Source organism: Melospiza georgiana, chromosome 14 (assembly GCF_028018845.1).
Source record: "Melospiza georgiana isolate bMelGeo1 chromosome 14, bMelGeo1.pri, whole genome shotgun sequence".
In the NCBI taxonomy this organism is placed as follows: Eukaryota; Metazoa; Chordata; class Aves; order Passeriformes; family Passerellidae; genus Melospiza; species Melospiza georgiana.
In genome coordinates, this window is record NC_080443.1 from 20,312,617 (window position 1) to 20,329,110 (window position 16,494).

The following is a 16,494-nucleotide window of genomic DNA, read 5'->3' on the forward strand; positions in this document are numbered from 1 at the left end:
CCTAATGAGTGAGGTGTGTGTGCCAGAGGCTGAGCTCTGCCCCAGCCTGGTGGAGCAGCAGCACCAGCAGTGCTTGTGGGAGGCAGGTAGGAGCTAATGCCAGGGTACAGCAAAGATCCAGAGCCTCCTGCCCACTGCTCCTGGGGTGTGAGGCCACTGCTCATCCCACAGGGGCTCCTCCTCACCCCCAGCTGCTCCCTTTGTGCCTGATCAGCCTCTGGATCAGTGTGCTTGGGGATCCTCTGCTGAAAGGCACCAAGAAGGGCAAAGATTGATTATTCCCTGCAAGCTGGGAGCTTGCTGGTCCCCCACACATTTACTCACTGGGTGAGAGCAGCAATTCCAGAGGAATGCAGGAGGGTGTGCTCAGCTCTTCCCTCTGGAAATGAGGAATCCTCAAGGCAGGAGAGCAGCTGACAGCAGGGAATTCCTCCTGGAATTTGGGGAAAAATAAAAATAAGCAAAGGCCCCCAAAGGAGCAAGGTGCACCGTGTGGTCTGAAGGAGCTCTGCTGGCTGCCCAGGGGTGGCACACGGTGGCTGTCCCCCGAGGAGATCTCTGTGTCACCTGGAGGAGTGGCTGTGAGACTTTCCTGCTCCCTGTCCCCACTCTGAGGAGCACTGGGCTGGGCTCTGCATGGAGCCAAAAGTTTGCAAAAATCAGGAGTGACTCATTAACAGCAAAAGGGTCTAATTAATATTTGAAAGTGCTCCAAGCACATCCTCTGCTGGCAGGGAGGAGCCCCCCAGCATCCCCTGGAGCTCCGGGCTGGAGCACGAACTGCTCAGAGCAGGAGGCTGAAATAATCAGCAAAATAATTTGCCTTTCTAAAGGACGTTTGCTGTTTCTTGGCGTTTTCTGCTGTGCAGCACTTGGTCTGCTGGAGCTGTGGCAGGCATGGGAGGACATCACAGCTGCAAAGAACCACATCCCTGGGAATGATGCTGGTGGCACTGGACTGTGGGCTTTGGTAGCAACCTGGCAGTGCCCATCCTTGGATGGGAGAGCACCCAGGGCACAGCCAGGCCAGAAACATCCCTGCTCTCAGATCAGCTGTGGCAGGACAAAAGGATTCCACTGATCTCCCCCTTGCAAGCGGATTCTCTTGTGTGCACCACACTCAAAGGGCAGCACCAGCTCCTCTGCCCTAACAGACCTTTTCACTCTCCCAGAGCTGGCACCACCCCTGAAATAGCCTGGGAAGCACCTGCCGGGTCCCTGTGGAGCCCTGAGCACCAAGGAGGAGGTGCGGGGGTCCCGTGGGGCGGGGAGGCAGCTCCCAGAGCCGGGGGAGCCTGGTGGCAGCTCTGTGACAGCTCAGTGACAGTTTGCAAATCGCGGTGGCACCGCCTGCTCCGGGCCAGCCCCGCTGCCACTCGCGGCTCGCGCGTCTGTGCTGTCACTGCCACCAAGCTGGTGACACCTGTTGGCAAACAGGCACGGGCTCCCGAGGGACGGCTGTGCCCCAGGCAGGCTGGTGAGCCTGGGGTGGGCCCACCTCTCCTCATCACCCCTGTGCAGGCTTGGAATCCTGCACCCACAGAGCCCCAGTGCAAAGCCAGCACTGTCCCTGTTTGCCCAGCACATCCCAGAACATCCCTGACCTCTGTCTACACCAGGCTGAAGTCACCTGATTTACCTAAAAAGTCCTTTTTTGTGCATACTTCAGCTACCTTAGACCTCCCCAAAGCCACTCAGTGTTTCCTTTCCTGAGCCCAAGTGTTCCCCAGGTCAATAGCTGGTCGTGGCTTTGATGTGGGAGCTGTGCTGTGTTTGCCAGGAACAAACCACGCTGTACAGGTGAGGGTGTTGACACAGGTGAGGGTTTGATCCTGCAGCTCAGCTCGAGGAGCAGAGGGGCTCTCGTTGTTCTCCACACCCTGGGAATCAGCTCCAGCAGCCTCTGGGTGCCCACGAGGTCTCAGCACTCACTGAAGGAGGTGCTCAAACTGCAGCAGAGTCCCAAGGGCCCTTGTGTGTTTGCAGTGAGGATTTTGCAACTCGAGGAACCTCACGGCAGAAATCTCTGCAGTTTGAGTTGGGAAATGTTGGTCTCCATTGCCTGTGTCTCCTGCATCTCTCTGGGTGGTGAGGGCTGAAGCAGGTTATCCAGAGCAGCTGTGGCTGCCCCTGGATCCCTGGAGGTGTCCAAGGCCAGGCTGGACAGGGCTTGGAGCACCCTGGGACAGTGGAAGGTGTCCCTGCCATGGCAGGGGTGGAACAAGATGAGTTTTAAAGTCCTTCCAACCCAAACCTTCCCCTAATTCTACGTTTTTTACTGGATAAATATATCTGTAACTGCCTGTAACTCCAGCAAAGGGCAGCCCCCACCAGCACAGAGCCTGCTCAGTATGCAGCTCAGCAGAGCTTTTAACATTTCACAGAACAGATGCCCACTGAGCATCTTGAAACAAATCCAAAGGTAGCAGTGACGGCTGCTGTCAGGGAGCAGCAATCCCACGGCCCCACGTGCCACGAGGTGCTGCTGCCACAGCTCTGTGTGCAGTGCCCCAGGCAGGCAGGGCAGGAGAGGGGGTGTCACAGACCCTCCTCTCATCTGCCAAAATTCCCTTTCTGCTGCAGCTGGACCAGGGCAGGGAGCGCTGGTTGTGGTTCTGAGCTGCATCCTGCTGGATGGAGCAGCTGGGATGGATGGGACACAGCAGCAGCAGCTCCATCCAGGGCTGGGGGATGGATGGATGGGGCAGGGACTCACCTGTGACCCCCAGCAGGACAGGCACAGGTGAGTCATGGGGTAGGAACTCACCTGTGACCCCCAGCAGCACAGGCACAGTCCTTGCTGTGGCTCTCGGGGCAGCCCCACGTTGGAGGTGACACTCAGCCCTGCTGGGGACAGTCAGTAAATTCAGTGAGTAAATTCAGCATCTCCTTTTAAGTGGTGTGGAATCCCCCACTGGCTGGGGAGGCAGGGAGTGCTGCCTGATGTGCTGGGCTGGAAGCAGATGGTGCAGGGCAGAGGGTGACAGGGCTGTCCTCAGTGGATGGCGTCCCCAGGGCACTCGGGGCTGTCAGCGTGGGCACTGACAGCCAGGGCCTGCTGCTGGAGAGGAGATGGAGAGGAGGAGATGGGGGGAATTACAGAGCTGGGCCCAGGAGCTCCCAGCAGTCACAATGATAATGTGACAGATCCCCTGCCTGGGCTGTGCTGCCCGTGCAATGCAGGGATCTGTGTGGGGAGCAGAGCTGCCAGGGATCACTCACCCCAGTAAATGTGGCTGGTTTCCTGTGCTGACACCCCAGAGAGTGACATGGGAGCTGTGTGCCACTGGGGCAGGGCTGAATTCCCTCTCCTCTCCCCACCTTCTCTCTGTGAATAAGCAGCTCCTGCCTCTCCCAGTGGCACCAGTTAATCACTGTCCCCTGTCCCACCGTGTGTCAGTCACACACCCCAGGATCAGGGAGCAGGAGGCAGTTCATCACAGCAGCCACAACTTCCTCCCCACTCCAAACACCCAGAGAGCCCCAGTTTCAAACTGTCCCCAACTCCAGAATATTCCAGGCAGCCTTCAGCAGTCACAGAGCGCCAAGGGGCAGGGAAATACAGGAACAATCAATCATTCCTTGGCTGGGCTGAGCTGCTCAGGATTTTGGCAGGTTCCAGCTGAGCAGGGACACAGCTCTTCTGGGGAGCAGCCTGGATTTTCAGCACTCATTCTGATGTTTCCTTGCCCTGACAGTTTAAATCTCTGGGCCTTTGCTGCACCACGGTGCCAGAGGTGAGCTGGAAATGGGCTGTGAAAACTGCATCATGCTGGCACATCCTGTGGTACCTGGGCTGGGCTGATTATGGGATCACACCTGTGGGAAGGACAGGTTGGACCAAACATCTTGCTCAAGACAGGCTCATTTTCCCAATGTCATTCTCCACCTTTTTTTTTTTTTTTGTGGAGTCACAGAATGGTTTCGTTTGGAAGGACCTTAAAGCTCATCTCATTCCACCTTCCACTATCCCAGGCTGTTCCAAGCCCTGTCCAGCCTGGCCTTGGACACTTCCAGGGATCCAGGGGCAGCCACAACTTCTCTGGGCACCCTGTTCCAGGGCCTCACAGCCAAGAATTGCTTCCCAATATCCATCCCTTGCAGCAGTGGGAGCCCATTGCCCCTTGCAGCGCCAGCTGAGTGCCACATCCCCGTGCCAGGAGAGGCAGAGGGGGTGAAGGAGCAGCCTCTGATGGAGCTGTGTGTTTTCCAGGAGACACGGCAGCCTACAAGGATGGGGTGTACTGGATCAAGGGCCGCACCTCGGTGGACATCATCAAGAACGGGGGGTTCAAGGTCAGCGCGCTGGAGGTGGAGCGGCAGCTGCTGGCACACCCCCACATCACAGGTGTGTGCTGACATCCCGTGGCATTTCCCTCGCCCTCACACCTGTGCCCAGCTGTGCCCAGGTCCCTGAGGGTCCCTGCTGTCCCTGCAGACGTGGCGGTGATCGGGCCCCCGGACGCGGTGTGGGGACAGCGGGTCAGCGCCGTGGTGAAGCTGCGCCAGGGCCAGATGCTCTCCGTGAAGGACCTCAAGGACTGGGCCAGGTAAAACCCCAGGAGGGGACAGGGAGCAGGCTCAAAGCCAGCAGTGTCCTCATGGAGAGGATCACAGAGTCACGGAATGGTTTAGGTGCGAAGGGATCTTAAGGCTCACCCAGTGTCACCCCTTCCGTGGGCAGGGACACCTTCACTAGGCCAGGGTGCTCCCAGCCCTGTCCAGCCTGGCCTTAGATGCTTCCAGGGGATCCAAGGGCAGCCACAATTTCTCTGGGCAATTGTGCCAGGGCCTCTTCACCCTCCCAGGGAAGAATTTCTTCCCAATATCCCATCCGTCCCTTCCCTTTGGCAGTTTGAAGCCATTCCCCCTTGTCCAAGCACTCCAGGCCCGATAACAAAGTTCTCATAGAAAGTCTCTTCTTCTCCCACCTGAACAAGCCCACCTCTCTCAGCTTTTCCTCACAGGAGAGATGAGCTGCTCGTCCCTAAATCCCGTGCTGGGGACATTGGTGACCCAGCCAGGAGATCCCTCCATGCCCCACCTGCAGCCTTGGGGATCCCCCAGGCTGTTCTGGGGGTGCCGGGCAGGGGGCTTTGCCCAGGCCCCCCTCCCAGAGTGTTCCCTGCACGTCTCCTCCCGTGGCTGTCCCCAGCCCCGTGACGGGGATGTGGCTGTCCCCAGCCCTGTGACGGGGACGCGGCTGTCCCCAGCCCGGCTGTCCCCAGCCCTGTGACAGGGATGTGGCTGTCCCCAGCCCTGTGACAGGGATCTGGCTGTCCCCAGCCCTATCACGGGGATCTGGCTGTCCCCAGCCCTGTGACAGGGATGTGGCTGTCCCCAGCCCTGTCACGGGGATCTGGCTGTCCCCAGCCCTGTGACGGGGATCTGGCTGTCCCCAGCCCCGTGACGGGGATGCGGCTGTCCCCAGCCCTGTGACGGGGACGTGGCTGTCCCCAGCCCTGTGACAGGGATGTGGCTGTCCCCAGCCCTGTCACGGGGATCTGGCTGTCCCCAGCCCTGTGACAGGGACGTGGCTGTCCCCAGCCCTGTGACAGGGATGTGGCTGTCCTCAGCCCTGTGACGGGGATGTGGCTGTCCCCAGCCCTGTGACAGGGATGTGGCTGTCCCCAGCCCTGTGACAGGGATCTGGCTGTCCCCAGCCCTGTGACGGACGCGGCTCCGGAGCCCTTGAACGCGAATGCCCCGCAGGGCCCGGCTGCGCTCCCCGCCCGTCTCTCCCTCTCGCGCTGTCTCTCCCCTTTATTTTCTCTGTCACTTAGGCTGGCCGGGCCCCGTTCTCGCCCTGCTGGCAGGAGACACATGTCCCTCCTCAGAGTGATTCCTTTTGCGGCTCTCGCCGTGCCCGGCGCTCCGCGGCGACAGGCGCCATCCCGAGCTGGCCGGGCGCTGGTGGCATGGGGAGGCCGCCCTGGCATCTCACCCTGGGGCCAGTGCCAGGCGCTGGGCACGGCCCGGCCTTGGTGACACACGGGCAGCAGAAGGCAGCAGAGCCCTCCCTGCGCTCGGGATGGGGCTGGGATCGCCGATCGGTCACCAATCCCCCGGAGGGACTCACCTGGGCACCTCGGGGCTGGCACCAGGAGCGCGTGGGGCCCTGCACTCCTCACAGCGCTGTCCCTGCCCTGGGGACATCGCTGATCCCAGCTGCAGGGCCTGCAGAGACAAACTGGGAACGAACATCCTGCCACATCTCTGGGAGGGCTGAGCTTAAATGGGCTCCTGGGCCGTGGGTGGGGGTCCCAGCTGGGGCTGGTTGGGCTCCTGGGAAGGCTCAGCTGGCCCTGCCCAGCCCTGACAGCCCAGTTTGGTGTTCCAGGGACACCATGGCTCCCTACGCCATCCCGACAGAGCTGATCGTGGTGGAGGAGATCCCGCGCAACCAGATGGGCAAAGTCAACAAGAAGGAGCTGCTGAAACGCTTTTACCCAGCCTAGGGCCCACCTGGGGGGCTTGGCCCTGATCCAGGGCATCCTGCCCCTGAGGAGGAGCCGGGGGATCGTCCCTGGCAGCTCTGGGCTCGCTGACTGCAGCCTAGCCCTTGATGAATGTCCAATAACAATAGGGTTTGTCCCTCCTGGCTGAGCTGAGCCAGAGCTGCAAGGTTGGGGTTTCCTTGTGGGGAGCCCTTTGCAGGAATCACAGAATGGTTTGGGTTGGAAGGGACCTTAAAGTGCATCCAGTGCCACCCCTGCCATGGCAGGGACACCTCCCACTGTCCCAGGCTGCTCCAAGCCCTGTCCAACCTTGGGCACTGCCAGGGATCCAGGGACAGCCCCAGCTGCTCTGGGCACCTGTGCCAGGGCCTGCCCACCCTCACAGGGAATGATTTCCCAGCAGAAATAAAGAATAAATCTAAAATCACACACAAATACTGACTCTGTTATCCAGTTCATCCGCCACCACCAAGTGACCCCAGTGCTCTATTGATGAATCCCACATTTCACGATGAATCCTACATTTCAGCGTGGAAGTTTGGCCTGTTTGACTCCACACATGAGCTGCCAGCCCCAGGGGGGTGATGGTGCCAGTGGGGCACAGCAGCCCCCATCCATTGGGTCCATCTGCTCTGGTCCTGTCCAGTGTGGGGCTCTGGGAGCACCAGAGAGGGCAGGAGGAACAGGGAGCACGAGTAATTACAGGGATTCCTTTGTTAGGGTCACCAGAGCCCCAAAAATCTGGGAGGACGTGGAGGGGACCATGGAGGGACCATGGCAGGCACACAGTGCTGGGCAGAGCAGGCAGGGAGAGGCTGGGATGAGAGTGGGGCTGGGAAAAGGGGAAGGGGGTGTGGATGGGGACATGATTTCTCCAGCCCACTGCGCTGGGGTCTGGCCATGGGCCCCCTCTGTCCATCCCAACACCCTGCCCACTGTTGCATCTCCTGGATTTCCGTACTTCAGGCTCAAAAGGACCTGAGATGGGGACACGAGGGACACCCAGAGCTCCCGAGGCGCCTCTCAGTGTGTGTCTGTCCCACGTGGCAGGCACAGGGACTCACACGTGTGCAGCCCACAGCAGCGGGAGGGCCCCGGCCCATCCTTTGTTAAAACATCAACGATGCAGTAAATTTTTTAACTTACCAAATAGATCAATATCAAATTATCATGTCTCGCATTCATAACTCTTAAGCAAGCAACAATGGAGAGAGACAAGGTCACTGGAGAATAAATAGCAGCAAAAGCTCTTAATGATCTATCATTCTCGACAACCCCGGGCACCCTGCACCAGCCCGGTGACAAGATCATTAATAAAGCTCTGCAGGAACGCTATCGATTGCTGTGATGGATGATCACAGGTAGCAAATACTGTAAAACACCTGGCTGTCACACTCGGAATGAGGAGCTGGACTCACACCTCGGCAGGGACCAGCCTGGGCTGTGCCAGGTTTGCTCCTCGGGGATTCCCACAGGGAGGGCTCAGGGGTGAGCCCAGTTTGGGGCTGCCATCCCTGCTGGGCCCTCCTGCTCCCAGCTCCACTCCCACGCTGCTCAACATCCCTGTAGCTGGGACCTGTTAATTAAAAGCATCATTAAAACACCTGGTGACAGTGGCCTGAGTGGGAGCTGAGCTGGATGGGGTGACCTGGTGCCACTGGATGGACCTGGGGACCTCCAGGGACACCAGCACAGCCAGGACCGTGGGGATGGATGGGATCCCAAGGCCGTGGGCTCTGCTCCCCCCACACTGCAGGGGGCTCAGCGTGTCCCCCCCAGCTCCAGGCACTGCTCCTGCGAGCCACACGGCATTGACGGTGGGATCATGTGTACACAACCATTCAATTACCCCGTAATGGCTGCAGGCGATTAAGCCATCAATCTCCTTCATTAGGGCCTGCCAGGCCCGGCCCAGCATCACCCAATAAAACCATTAAAACAACAACAACCACCACCCAAAGCAGCAGCTTTAATGCATTGACCGTAACCTCAGCCCGTGACAGCGCTGGGGGTGTCCCCAGCTGGGGACCCCCTCACCCCGAGGATGTGTTGCCCTGCTGGGGCATCCCCAGGGAGCTGGGGGCTGCCCACCCCTCTGTGCCCCCCCAGCTCGGCGCACCAGGACCTGCTCTAGCACTTTATAGCTGACATTATCTTTTATTGCCACATAAAACCCAAGCTCCGGTGGCTTTATGGGGCTGTGCTGGCGTGTGGCACCTCTGCTCTCCCAGCTGTTCCCTCTGCCCCCCTGGCACTGCCCTGACCCCCCCAGGCACTGCCCTGGGGTCACAGCTGGTCCCGGTGCACCATGCCACACCTGAGGGACACGGCTGTGCCCCACTGGGGTCACGGCCGGTCCTGGATGTCATTGTCCCAGCACACACAGTGGGTACGACTGCTCCCTGCACCCGTGAGTGACACTTGCGCAGCTGAGCAGCTCAGGGGTGCCATGGGAGGGAGAGCGCTCCAAAATCGGGACACCCAGCACCCAGAGCAGCGCGGGAAGTCGCAGTCCTGGGCTGGCCAGCATTTGTGGGAGCCCAAATGGCGGGAGGCGCGGTTTGCAGGGGCTGTCGCAGATCCCGTGCCGCGGCCGTGGCCAGCCCTGTCCCCAGGAGCGGGGCTGGAGCCCTGTCAGAGCCATCACGTCCGCCCTGCCCGCTCGGTGCCGGTGGCACGGAACATCTGCTCGGCTGGCAGGGCTGGCAGGGCTGGCAGGGCTGGGGGCGGCCCCAGCTCCCCCGGCCAGCGCCGCTCCTCGCCCTGACGCTGATGCGGGGTGACGGGGCGGCGGGGCGGACGGATGGGATCGGACAGACAGACGGGCAAGTGAGCGCCGCTGCCCCCGCCACGGCCCGGCCACGCCGCGGGTCACCCGTGCCCGACACTCACCGGCTCCAGACACGTCCTTGGGGACAGCGACAGCCCTGACAGCGCCCGACACGCTGTCTTTGGGGACAGCGACAGCCCTGCCAGCGCCGCTCGGCTCCTGGCTATGGACGGGACACATCCCGCATCCCTCCTCCTGTGTCCCTCTCCCCATCCCCGTGCTGGGCACCCGCACCGAGGCCACCCAGGACATTTATCCCCAAGGAAGGGACAACGCTGGGCAGGGGCCCCACAGTGCCGAACAGGGTCCAGGTGGTGCCACCGGTGTCACTGACGCATTTTCATTTCCTTGCCAAGCCCAGGACTCGGTTTCCCGGGAGGGCAGGAACTCCTCGATCCCTCCGCCCTGCCCGGGGGTTCGTGGGTCTCCATCCCGGCTGCACTGGGGTCCCCCGGGGATGGGGATGCTCCCGGTGCGGCAACGCGGGCTGCGAGGGCGGCCGGGACCGGGGCCGGTGGCCGGGACGATGCTGCCACCTGGTGCCACGGCACGGCTGCGACACCGGGACAGGCACCGGGCGTCGGGGGAAGCACCGGGACTGGCACCGGGGTCGGGGGAAGCACCGGGACCGAGACCGGGTGGACAAAAACACCGGGACCGGCCGCGGGGTCGAGGGCAGCACTGGGACTGCCCAAGGGAGTCGGAGAAAGCACCGGGACCGGGGGGTCGGGGACAGCGCCGGGACAGACAGCGGGGCCCGAGAGCCTTGTCGGGACTCCCGGAGCAGCCCCCGCCCGGTGGGGACCCGCCGGGCCCGGGAGACGCGGGACGCTGCCGGTCCCTCTCCCGACTCCGCGCTGGGACGGGCCCTGACGACAGCACAGACGGCACCGGCACCGGGAACGGCCGGGGATGGACGGGCGGGCTCGCCCCGACGGGAGGCGCGGCCGAGCGGGGCGGGAAGAAGCGGTCCCGGTTCCTCTCCCTGTCCTGATCCTGGTCCAGGTCCGGGTCCAGGTCCAGGTCCAGGCCCAGGTCCAGGTCCAGGTCCAGGTCCAGGTCCAGGTCCAGGTCCAGGTCCAGGCCCAGGTCCCCGTCCCAGTGTCGGTGTCGGAGCCTGTCCCGGTCCCTGTCCCGGTCCCTGTCCCGGTCCTTGTCCCGGCGCCGGAGCAGCCGGGGGGCAGCGGGCTCGGTCTCCCCCTCCCGCCAGCCCCGTCGCGGCATCCCCGGCCCGCGCCCGGCGCAGCTGCCGCGTTCCGCCCGCCCTGCCCGGGCTCTGCGCCCCCGGCCCGGCCCGCGGGACCCCCCCGAGCCCCCGCATCCCCCAAGGCCCCCGCGCCGCCCCCGTCGGGCCCCGCGGGCCGGGCAGGGCCGGGCAGGGGCGCGGGCCGGGGCCGGGGGCGGCGGGCCCAGCTGCCCGCGGGGGGTGCGGTGCCCGCAGCACTTGTGCTGTCACTCAGCCAGGCCCGCCGCTATTTCAGCTCGGGGCCGGCGGCCGGGCTGTGCCCCGCTCCAACATGGGCCCCCCGCTCCTCCTCGCCTGCCTGCTCGCCCCGCTCTGCGCTCGGGTAAGGCCTGGGGGACACCGGGGCCGCGGGGGGACCGGGAACACCGCGCGGGATGGGACCCCGGCCCCAGGAGGGCTGCCTGGGATGGGGAGCCTGCACACGGAGCCGGGGGGCGGCCGGACCCCAGAGCCCGTGGGAACTCATCCGTGGGGGCGGCGGGGATGGGGCTGGGGGCGATGGGGGCTCGGGGCCCCTCTTGAGGCGTTTCCCACCCCACAGATGGCGGCGGCCGGGGGGGGCCTGCGGCTCCGGCACATTGCCCGCGCCCGGGCCGGGATGGGCTGAGATGGGCTCGGGGGGAGGGTTGGCCGCTTAAAGACACCCTGCTCCTCTTTTCCCTCCCCAGCTGTGGGCCCGGGGCTCCCTGCACCCCCCTGTCCGCTCAGGGCCCCCCAGAGCCCCTCATCCTGGTCCCAGGCCTGAGCCACAGGGGCCGGTGTGCTTCTGGCCTGGAGCCTGCGCTCGGCTGCTTCAGGGCAGGGAAGGGAAAGGGGATCAGCCCCACAGGAATGGGGTCCCCAACATCCCTCCCCCACATCCCCATGCCCCCCAGCTCCAGCGGCCCCCAAGGACGGGCGGGAGGCTTCTCCTGCTGGAGGAGGGAGCAGAGAAAGACCTGGAGGCCACAGCGCAGCCCCCGAGCCTCAGAACCAGCCCCTTGTGCTGCCCACCCCGTGGGGCTGGGACACAGCCCCCTCCCCACAGCCTCTCCCGGGGACCCCCGGCACAACCAGTCCCCCTGCCCTGGTCCCCTGTCCCCCATCAGGGCACACACGGCCCCCAGAGCTCCAGGGACCCCCGGCAGCCAGCGGTGCAGGCACAGCTGGACACAGATGTGGGTGCAAGGCAGGCACTGCCCAGATGTGTTCCCTGGGAGGGGAGGGGACAGCGCCTGTGCCCGGGCCCAGGACAAGGGTGGCACGGAGCTGGGGTGGGTGGCTCCATGCACAGCGCTCCATCCCCTCCCCACCCCCGGGCCCCACAGTCCCCCCACAATCACCCCAAATCCCTGACCTCGGTCCCACACAGCCCCATAACCCATCCTTGCCCCCACAGCCCCCTGACCCCACTGCAGCCCACCAGAACTCCTGTCCCCCTTGTTTCCATCCCCAATCTCCCCTCACAGCCCCCAGCTCCATCCCAGGCCCCAAACTCCCTCTGCCACTCCCCAGCATCCCCTGCCTGTCCCCCAGGGTCACACTGACAGCCCAAACTGACCCCTGAGCCCCCAGCCCTCTGTGCCGCATCCATGTGGTGACAGTGACGTGGGGACAGGCCATGGTGGGTGCTGCCTGCCCGAGGTACCCCCCCTTCCCCATGGGTCCTGTGGGGCACAGCCCATGCCCAGGGCACCACCAGGGCCATTTGTGGGGCACCCCTTCCTGGTGCTTCCAACAGGACACCCATCACCATCACACCGGGGTGCCAGGGGACACTGGCACAGAGCTCCTGGGCAAGCTGGGTGGCCTCTGTGTCACCCCAGCCCCACCCCAGCCCCACCAGGGGCACCCAGCCCCACCAGGGGCACCCAGTCCCACCGTGCACCCCACTGTGCACACCCAGCCCAGGAGCAGCTCCCTGCCCACTGCCCTGGCATCCCACCCCAGCCCGGAGCTTTGGGGGTCTCTGGCAGCACCGTGTCCCCACAGGGTGCCAGCCCAGCCCAGGCAGGAGCTGCAGCCCCCCAGGCCTGGGGGCAGCACGAGGCCCCTCGCAGGGTGAAGAGGGCCTGGGTGATCCCCCCCATCAGCGTCTCGGAGAACCACAAGCGCATTCCCCACCTCCTGGTGCAGGTAGGTGACAGCCCCCGGCCTCTCCCCCAGCTCACAGAGTGGGGGCACAGGGGGCACCCCAGAGGGGCACAGGCCCCAGCCTGGGACCCCCAGCCCTGATTTTCCTGGGGCAGATCAAGTCGGACAAGCAGCAGCCTGGAGGGGTCATCTACAGCATCAAAGGGCCGGGGGTGGATGAGGAGCCCCTGGGCATCTTCTCCATCGACAAGTTCAGCGGGAAGGTTTTCCTCAACGCCATGCTGGACCGGGAGGAGCACGACCGCTACCGGGTAAGGACAATCCCGGGTGCCCCCCGCCCCTCCCTGGGTCCCCAGGCAGACCCCGACCCCCACTCTGCACCCACAGCTCCGAGCCTTCGCCCTGGACCTGGGCGGGGTCACCCTGGAGGAGCCCACGGACCTGGAGATCATCGTGGTGGACCAGAACGACAACCGGCCGCTGTTCCGGCAGGACGTGTTCACCGGGAGGGTGGTGGAGGGCGCTGAGCCAGGTGGGGATGGGATGGGATGGGATGGGATGGGATGGGATGGGGTGGGATGGGATGGGATGGGATGGGGTGGGATGGGATGGGATGGGATGGGATGGGATGGGATGGGATGGGATGGGGTGGGATGGGATGGGATGGGATGGGATGGGATGGGATGGGATGGGATGGGATGGGATGGGATGGGATGGGATGGGATGGGATGGGATGGGATGGGATGGGATGGGGGCACCCAGCCAGCCCTGAGCCAGCACCCACTGGGCACTCCGGGCCCACAGGGACCTGTGTGATGACGGTGGATGCCACGGATGCCGACGACCCCGACACGGACAACGCGGCCCTGCGCTATTCCATCCTGGAGCAGGGCACTGCAGGAATGTTCAGCATCAATGCCACCACGGGGGAGATCTGCACGGCACGGCCCGGCCTCGACCGGGAGGTACCGGGGTGGGGGCACCGGGATGGGTCTGGGGGGCACCAGCACTCGGGGCACCCATGGGCACCCCACATGGGGAAACCACAACTCCATCCATGAGTGTGGGGACAGGGTGGGTGGGCAGAGCTGGGGGATCCCTGTGCTCCCTGGGCCATCTCTGTGCTCCCTGCGGCTGGGGACTCAGCTCTGCCCCCCCCGTTCCCCACAGACCATGGGGGTGTACAACCTGACGGTGCAGGCGGCCGACATGTCCGGGGACGGGCTGACCACCACGGCCATGGCCGTCATCTACCTGGAGGACATCAACGACAACGCTCCCGAGTTCACCAAGGAGGAGGTACCAGCCAGGATGTGGGGACGAGCCGGGCTCAGCAGGGCGGGAGCTGCCCGCCCGGGGGTCTGAGCACCCCAAAGGGGCAGAATCCAGCCCCGCTCCGCTCTGCCCCAGTTCTCCATGGAGGTGGAGGAGCAGGCGGCCGGCGTGGACGTGGGCAAGGTTTTTGTGCACGACAAGGACCTGGCGGGCTCGCCCAGCTGGTTGGCCAAATTCACCATCCTGGAGGGCGACCCCGAGGGCGCCTTCGCCATCCGGACCGACCCGCACACCAACGACGGCGTGCTCTCGGTGCTCAAGGTGGGCAGGGGCAGCCGGGGGTCCCCGGGGCTCTCAGGGCTCCGCTGACCCCCGGCCCCTCCCGCAGCCGCTGGACCACGAGGTGCGGGACCGCTTCGAGCTGACGGTGTCGGTGCAGAACGAGCGGCCGCTGGAGCCCTCGGCCCCCGGCAGCCCCCGGGCGCTGGCCACGGTGCGGGTGCGGGTGCGGGACGTGAACGAGGCGCCCGCGTTCCGCGAGAACCCGCGGCGGGTCAGCGTGCTGGAGGGGACCCCCCCGGGCACGGCCATCACCACCTACACCGCCAGCGACCCCGACACGCAGCAGCTGCAGAGCCTCTCGTGAGTGCCGCTCCCCTCCGCGGCCCCGGGGCGGGCTGGGGGCGACGTCTCACCGCCCCTCGCCCACAGCTACGCGCTGCTCTACGACCCCGCGGACTGGCTGCAGATGGACCCTCACAGCGGCACCGTGCGCACCAAGCGGGAGCTGCTGCACCCCTCCGCCTTCCTGCAGGGCGGCTGGTACATCGCGCTGGTGCTCGCCCGCGACGATGGTGAGTGAGCCCCGCGGTGCCCCCCGCGCCCCCGCCGCCCCCGCTGAGCCCCTGCTCTGTCCCCAGCCGAGCCCCCGCTCTCGGCCACCGGCACCCTGTCCATCGAGATCCTGGAGGTGAACGACCACGCTCCGCAGCTGCAGCCGCCGGCCGGGGTGCTCTGCGGGCGGCCGGGCCGCGGGGGGACGCTGCTCCTGGGGGCCACCGACGATGACCGCCCCCCGCACGGAGCCCCCTTCCACTTCCAGCTCAGCCCCCAGCACCCGCAGCTCGCCCGCAACTGGAGCCTCGCCCGCTTCAATGGTGAGGGGCAGCCTCAGGGCAGGGGGACGCTGCACGGAGGGTCCCGCTGACCCCTGCCCGCCCCGCAGTGACCCACGCCGTGCTGGCCGTGCTGGCCGAGCTGCCCGAGGGGCCCTACTCGCTGCCGCTGCTGCTGCGGGACTCGGGGACGCCCCCGCGGGAGCAGCAGCAGCTGCTGAACGTCTCGGTGTGCCACTGCGGCCGCGACGGCGCCTGCCTGGACGGGGCTCTGGCCGCGGCCCGCGCCGGGGCCGGCATCACCCTCGGGGCGCTCATGATCATCGCGGGCAGCGCCATCCTCCTCCTCGGTGAGTGGGACCCCCACCGTCCTTCCCCCATCCCTCCACCCCAGCCCCGAGCTGGTCCTGGCCACCCCTCCGAGCCCCACCAGCCCCTTCTGTCACCCTGACCCCCACCCAGCGCCCCATCCTGGGCCTGGCCTCCCATCCAACCCCACCCATGACCCTCAACGCCTCCCCCTGCCCAGCAACCGCTCCTGACCGCAATCCCGACCCCCTCATCTCCCTCCCTGCCCATCCCACCCCAATCCCACCCCAATCCCAATCCCACCCCTATCCCTCCTCCCAGCCCGACTGCATCCCACCCCGGCCATCACCCCGTGCCCGCCGTGCCTCGCCATGCTCACACGCGTGTCCCGTGTCCCCGTGGTGTGCCCATGTCCCGTGTCCCCATGATGTCCCCATGGTGTCCCCATGTCCCCGTGGTGTTCCCATGTCCCATGTCCCCGTGGTGTCCCCGTGGTGTCCCCGCGGTGTCCCCGCAGTGCTGGCGGCTCTGGGCGCTGCGCGGGTGCGCGGCCGCCGCCGGGCCCTGCGCAAGGGGCTCCTGCAGCGCTCTCGGGACGATATGCGCGACAACATCCTCAACTACGACGAGCAGGGCGGGGGCGAGGAGGACCAGGTGAGCAGGGCCCGTGGCAGGGGGGTGCCGGGGGTGCGCAGCTCGGCCCCGCACCCCTAAACCCCTCCCGGCCCCGCAGGACGCCTACGACATCAACCAGCTCCGGCACCCCGAGCTCTTCTCGGCCCGGGCCAGGCCCCCCCTGCGCAGGGACGCCCCGCTCAGCTCCGGGACCCCCGTGGCCCCCCGCAAGCTGCCCAGCGGCCCCTCGGACATCGAGGAGTTCATCAATGAGGTGGGTGCGGGCCCGGCAGCCCCCAGCAGTCCCCAGTCACGGGGGGCTGACGGTGACCCCCCGTCCCCGCAGGGGCTGGAGGCGGCGGACAGCGACCCCAGCGTGCCCCCCTATGACACCGCCCTCATCTACGACTACGAGGGCTCGGGCTCGGTGGCCAGCCCGCTGAGCTCCATCGTGTCCAGCCTGACGGACGAGGACCAGGACTACGATTACCTGAGCGAGTGGGGGCCCCGCTTCCGCCGCCTGGCCGACCTGTACGGGCACTAGCGGGGAGGGGGCAGGAGGGGACACCCAGG

At 65.4% G+C, this 16,494-nt stretch overlaps 3 protein-coding genes across 3 annotated transcripts in view; 2 read left to right on the plus strand and 1 right to left on the minus strand.

Moving 5' to 3' along the window:
• The window catches only part of ACSF3 (acyl-CoA synthetase family member 3), a 53,473-nt gene extending 46,578 nt beyond the window's left edge, over nt 1–6,895 (plus strand). The window contains exons 8-10 of the mRNA XM_058034426.1: nt 4,214–4,348; nt 4,439–4,550; nt 6,341–6,895. Coding sequence (XP_057890409.1) covers nt 4,214–4,348; nt 4,439–4,550; nt 6,341–6,458 — 365 coding nt within the window. The 3' untranslated portion in view covers nt 6,459–6,895. The remainder of the gene's footprint in view (nt 1–4,213; nt 4,349–4,438; nt 4,551–6,340) is intronic.
• FANCA (FA complementation group A) overlaps nt 1–16,494 on the minus strand; it is a 319,775-nt gene that overhangs the window by 50,999 nt on the left and 252,282 nt on the right. The window lies entirely within an intron of this gene.
• On the plus strand, nt 10,806–16,465 carry CDH15 (cadherin 15). The gene is made up of 14 exons (XM_058034415.1): nt 10,806–10,856; nt 12,506–12,649; nt 12,763–12,918; nt 12,995–13,139; nt 13,412–13,572; nt 13,778–13,906; nt 14,018–14,203; nt 14,271–14,524; nt 14,594–14,736; nt 14,803–15,039; nt 15,108–15,347; nt 15,824–15,960; nt 16,040–16,195; nt 16,268–16,465. The coding sequence occupies exons 1-14, from the start codon at nt 10,806–10,808 to the stop codon at nt 16,463–16,465; spliced, it is 2,337 nt and encodes a 778-aa protein (XP_057890398.1).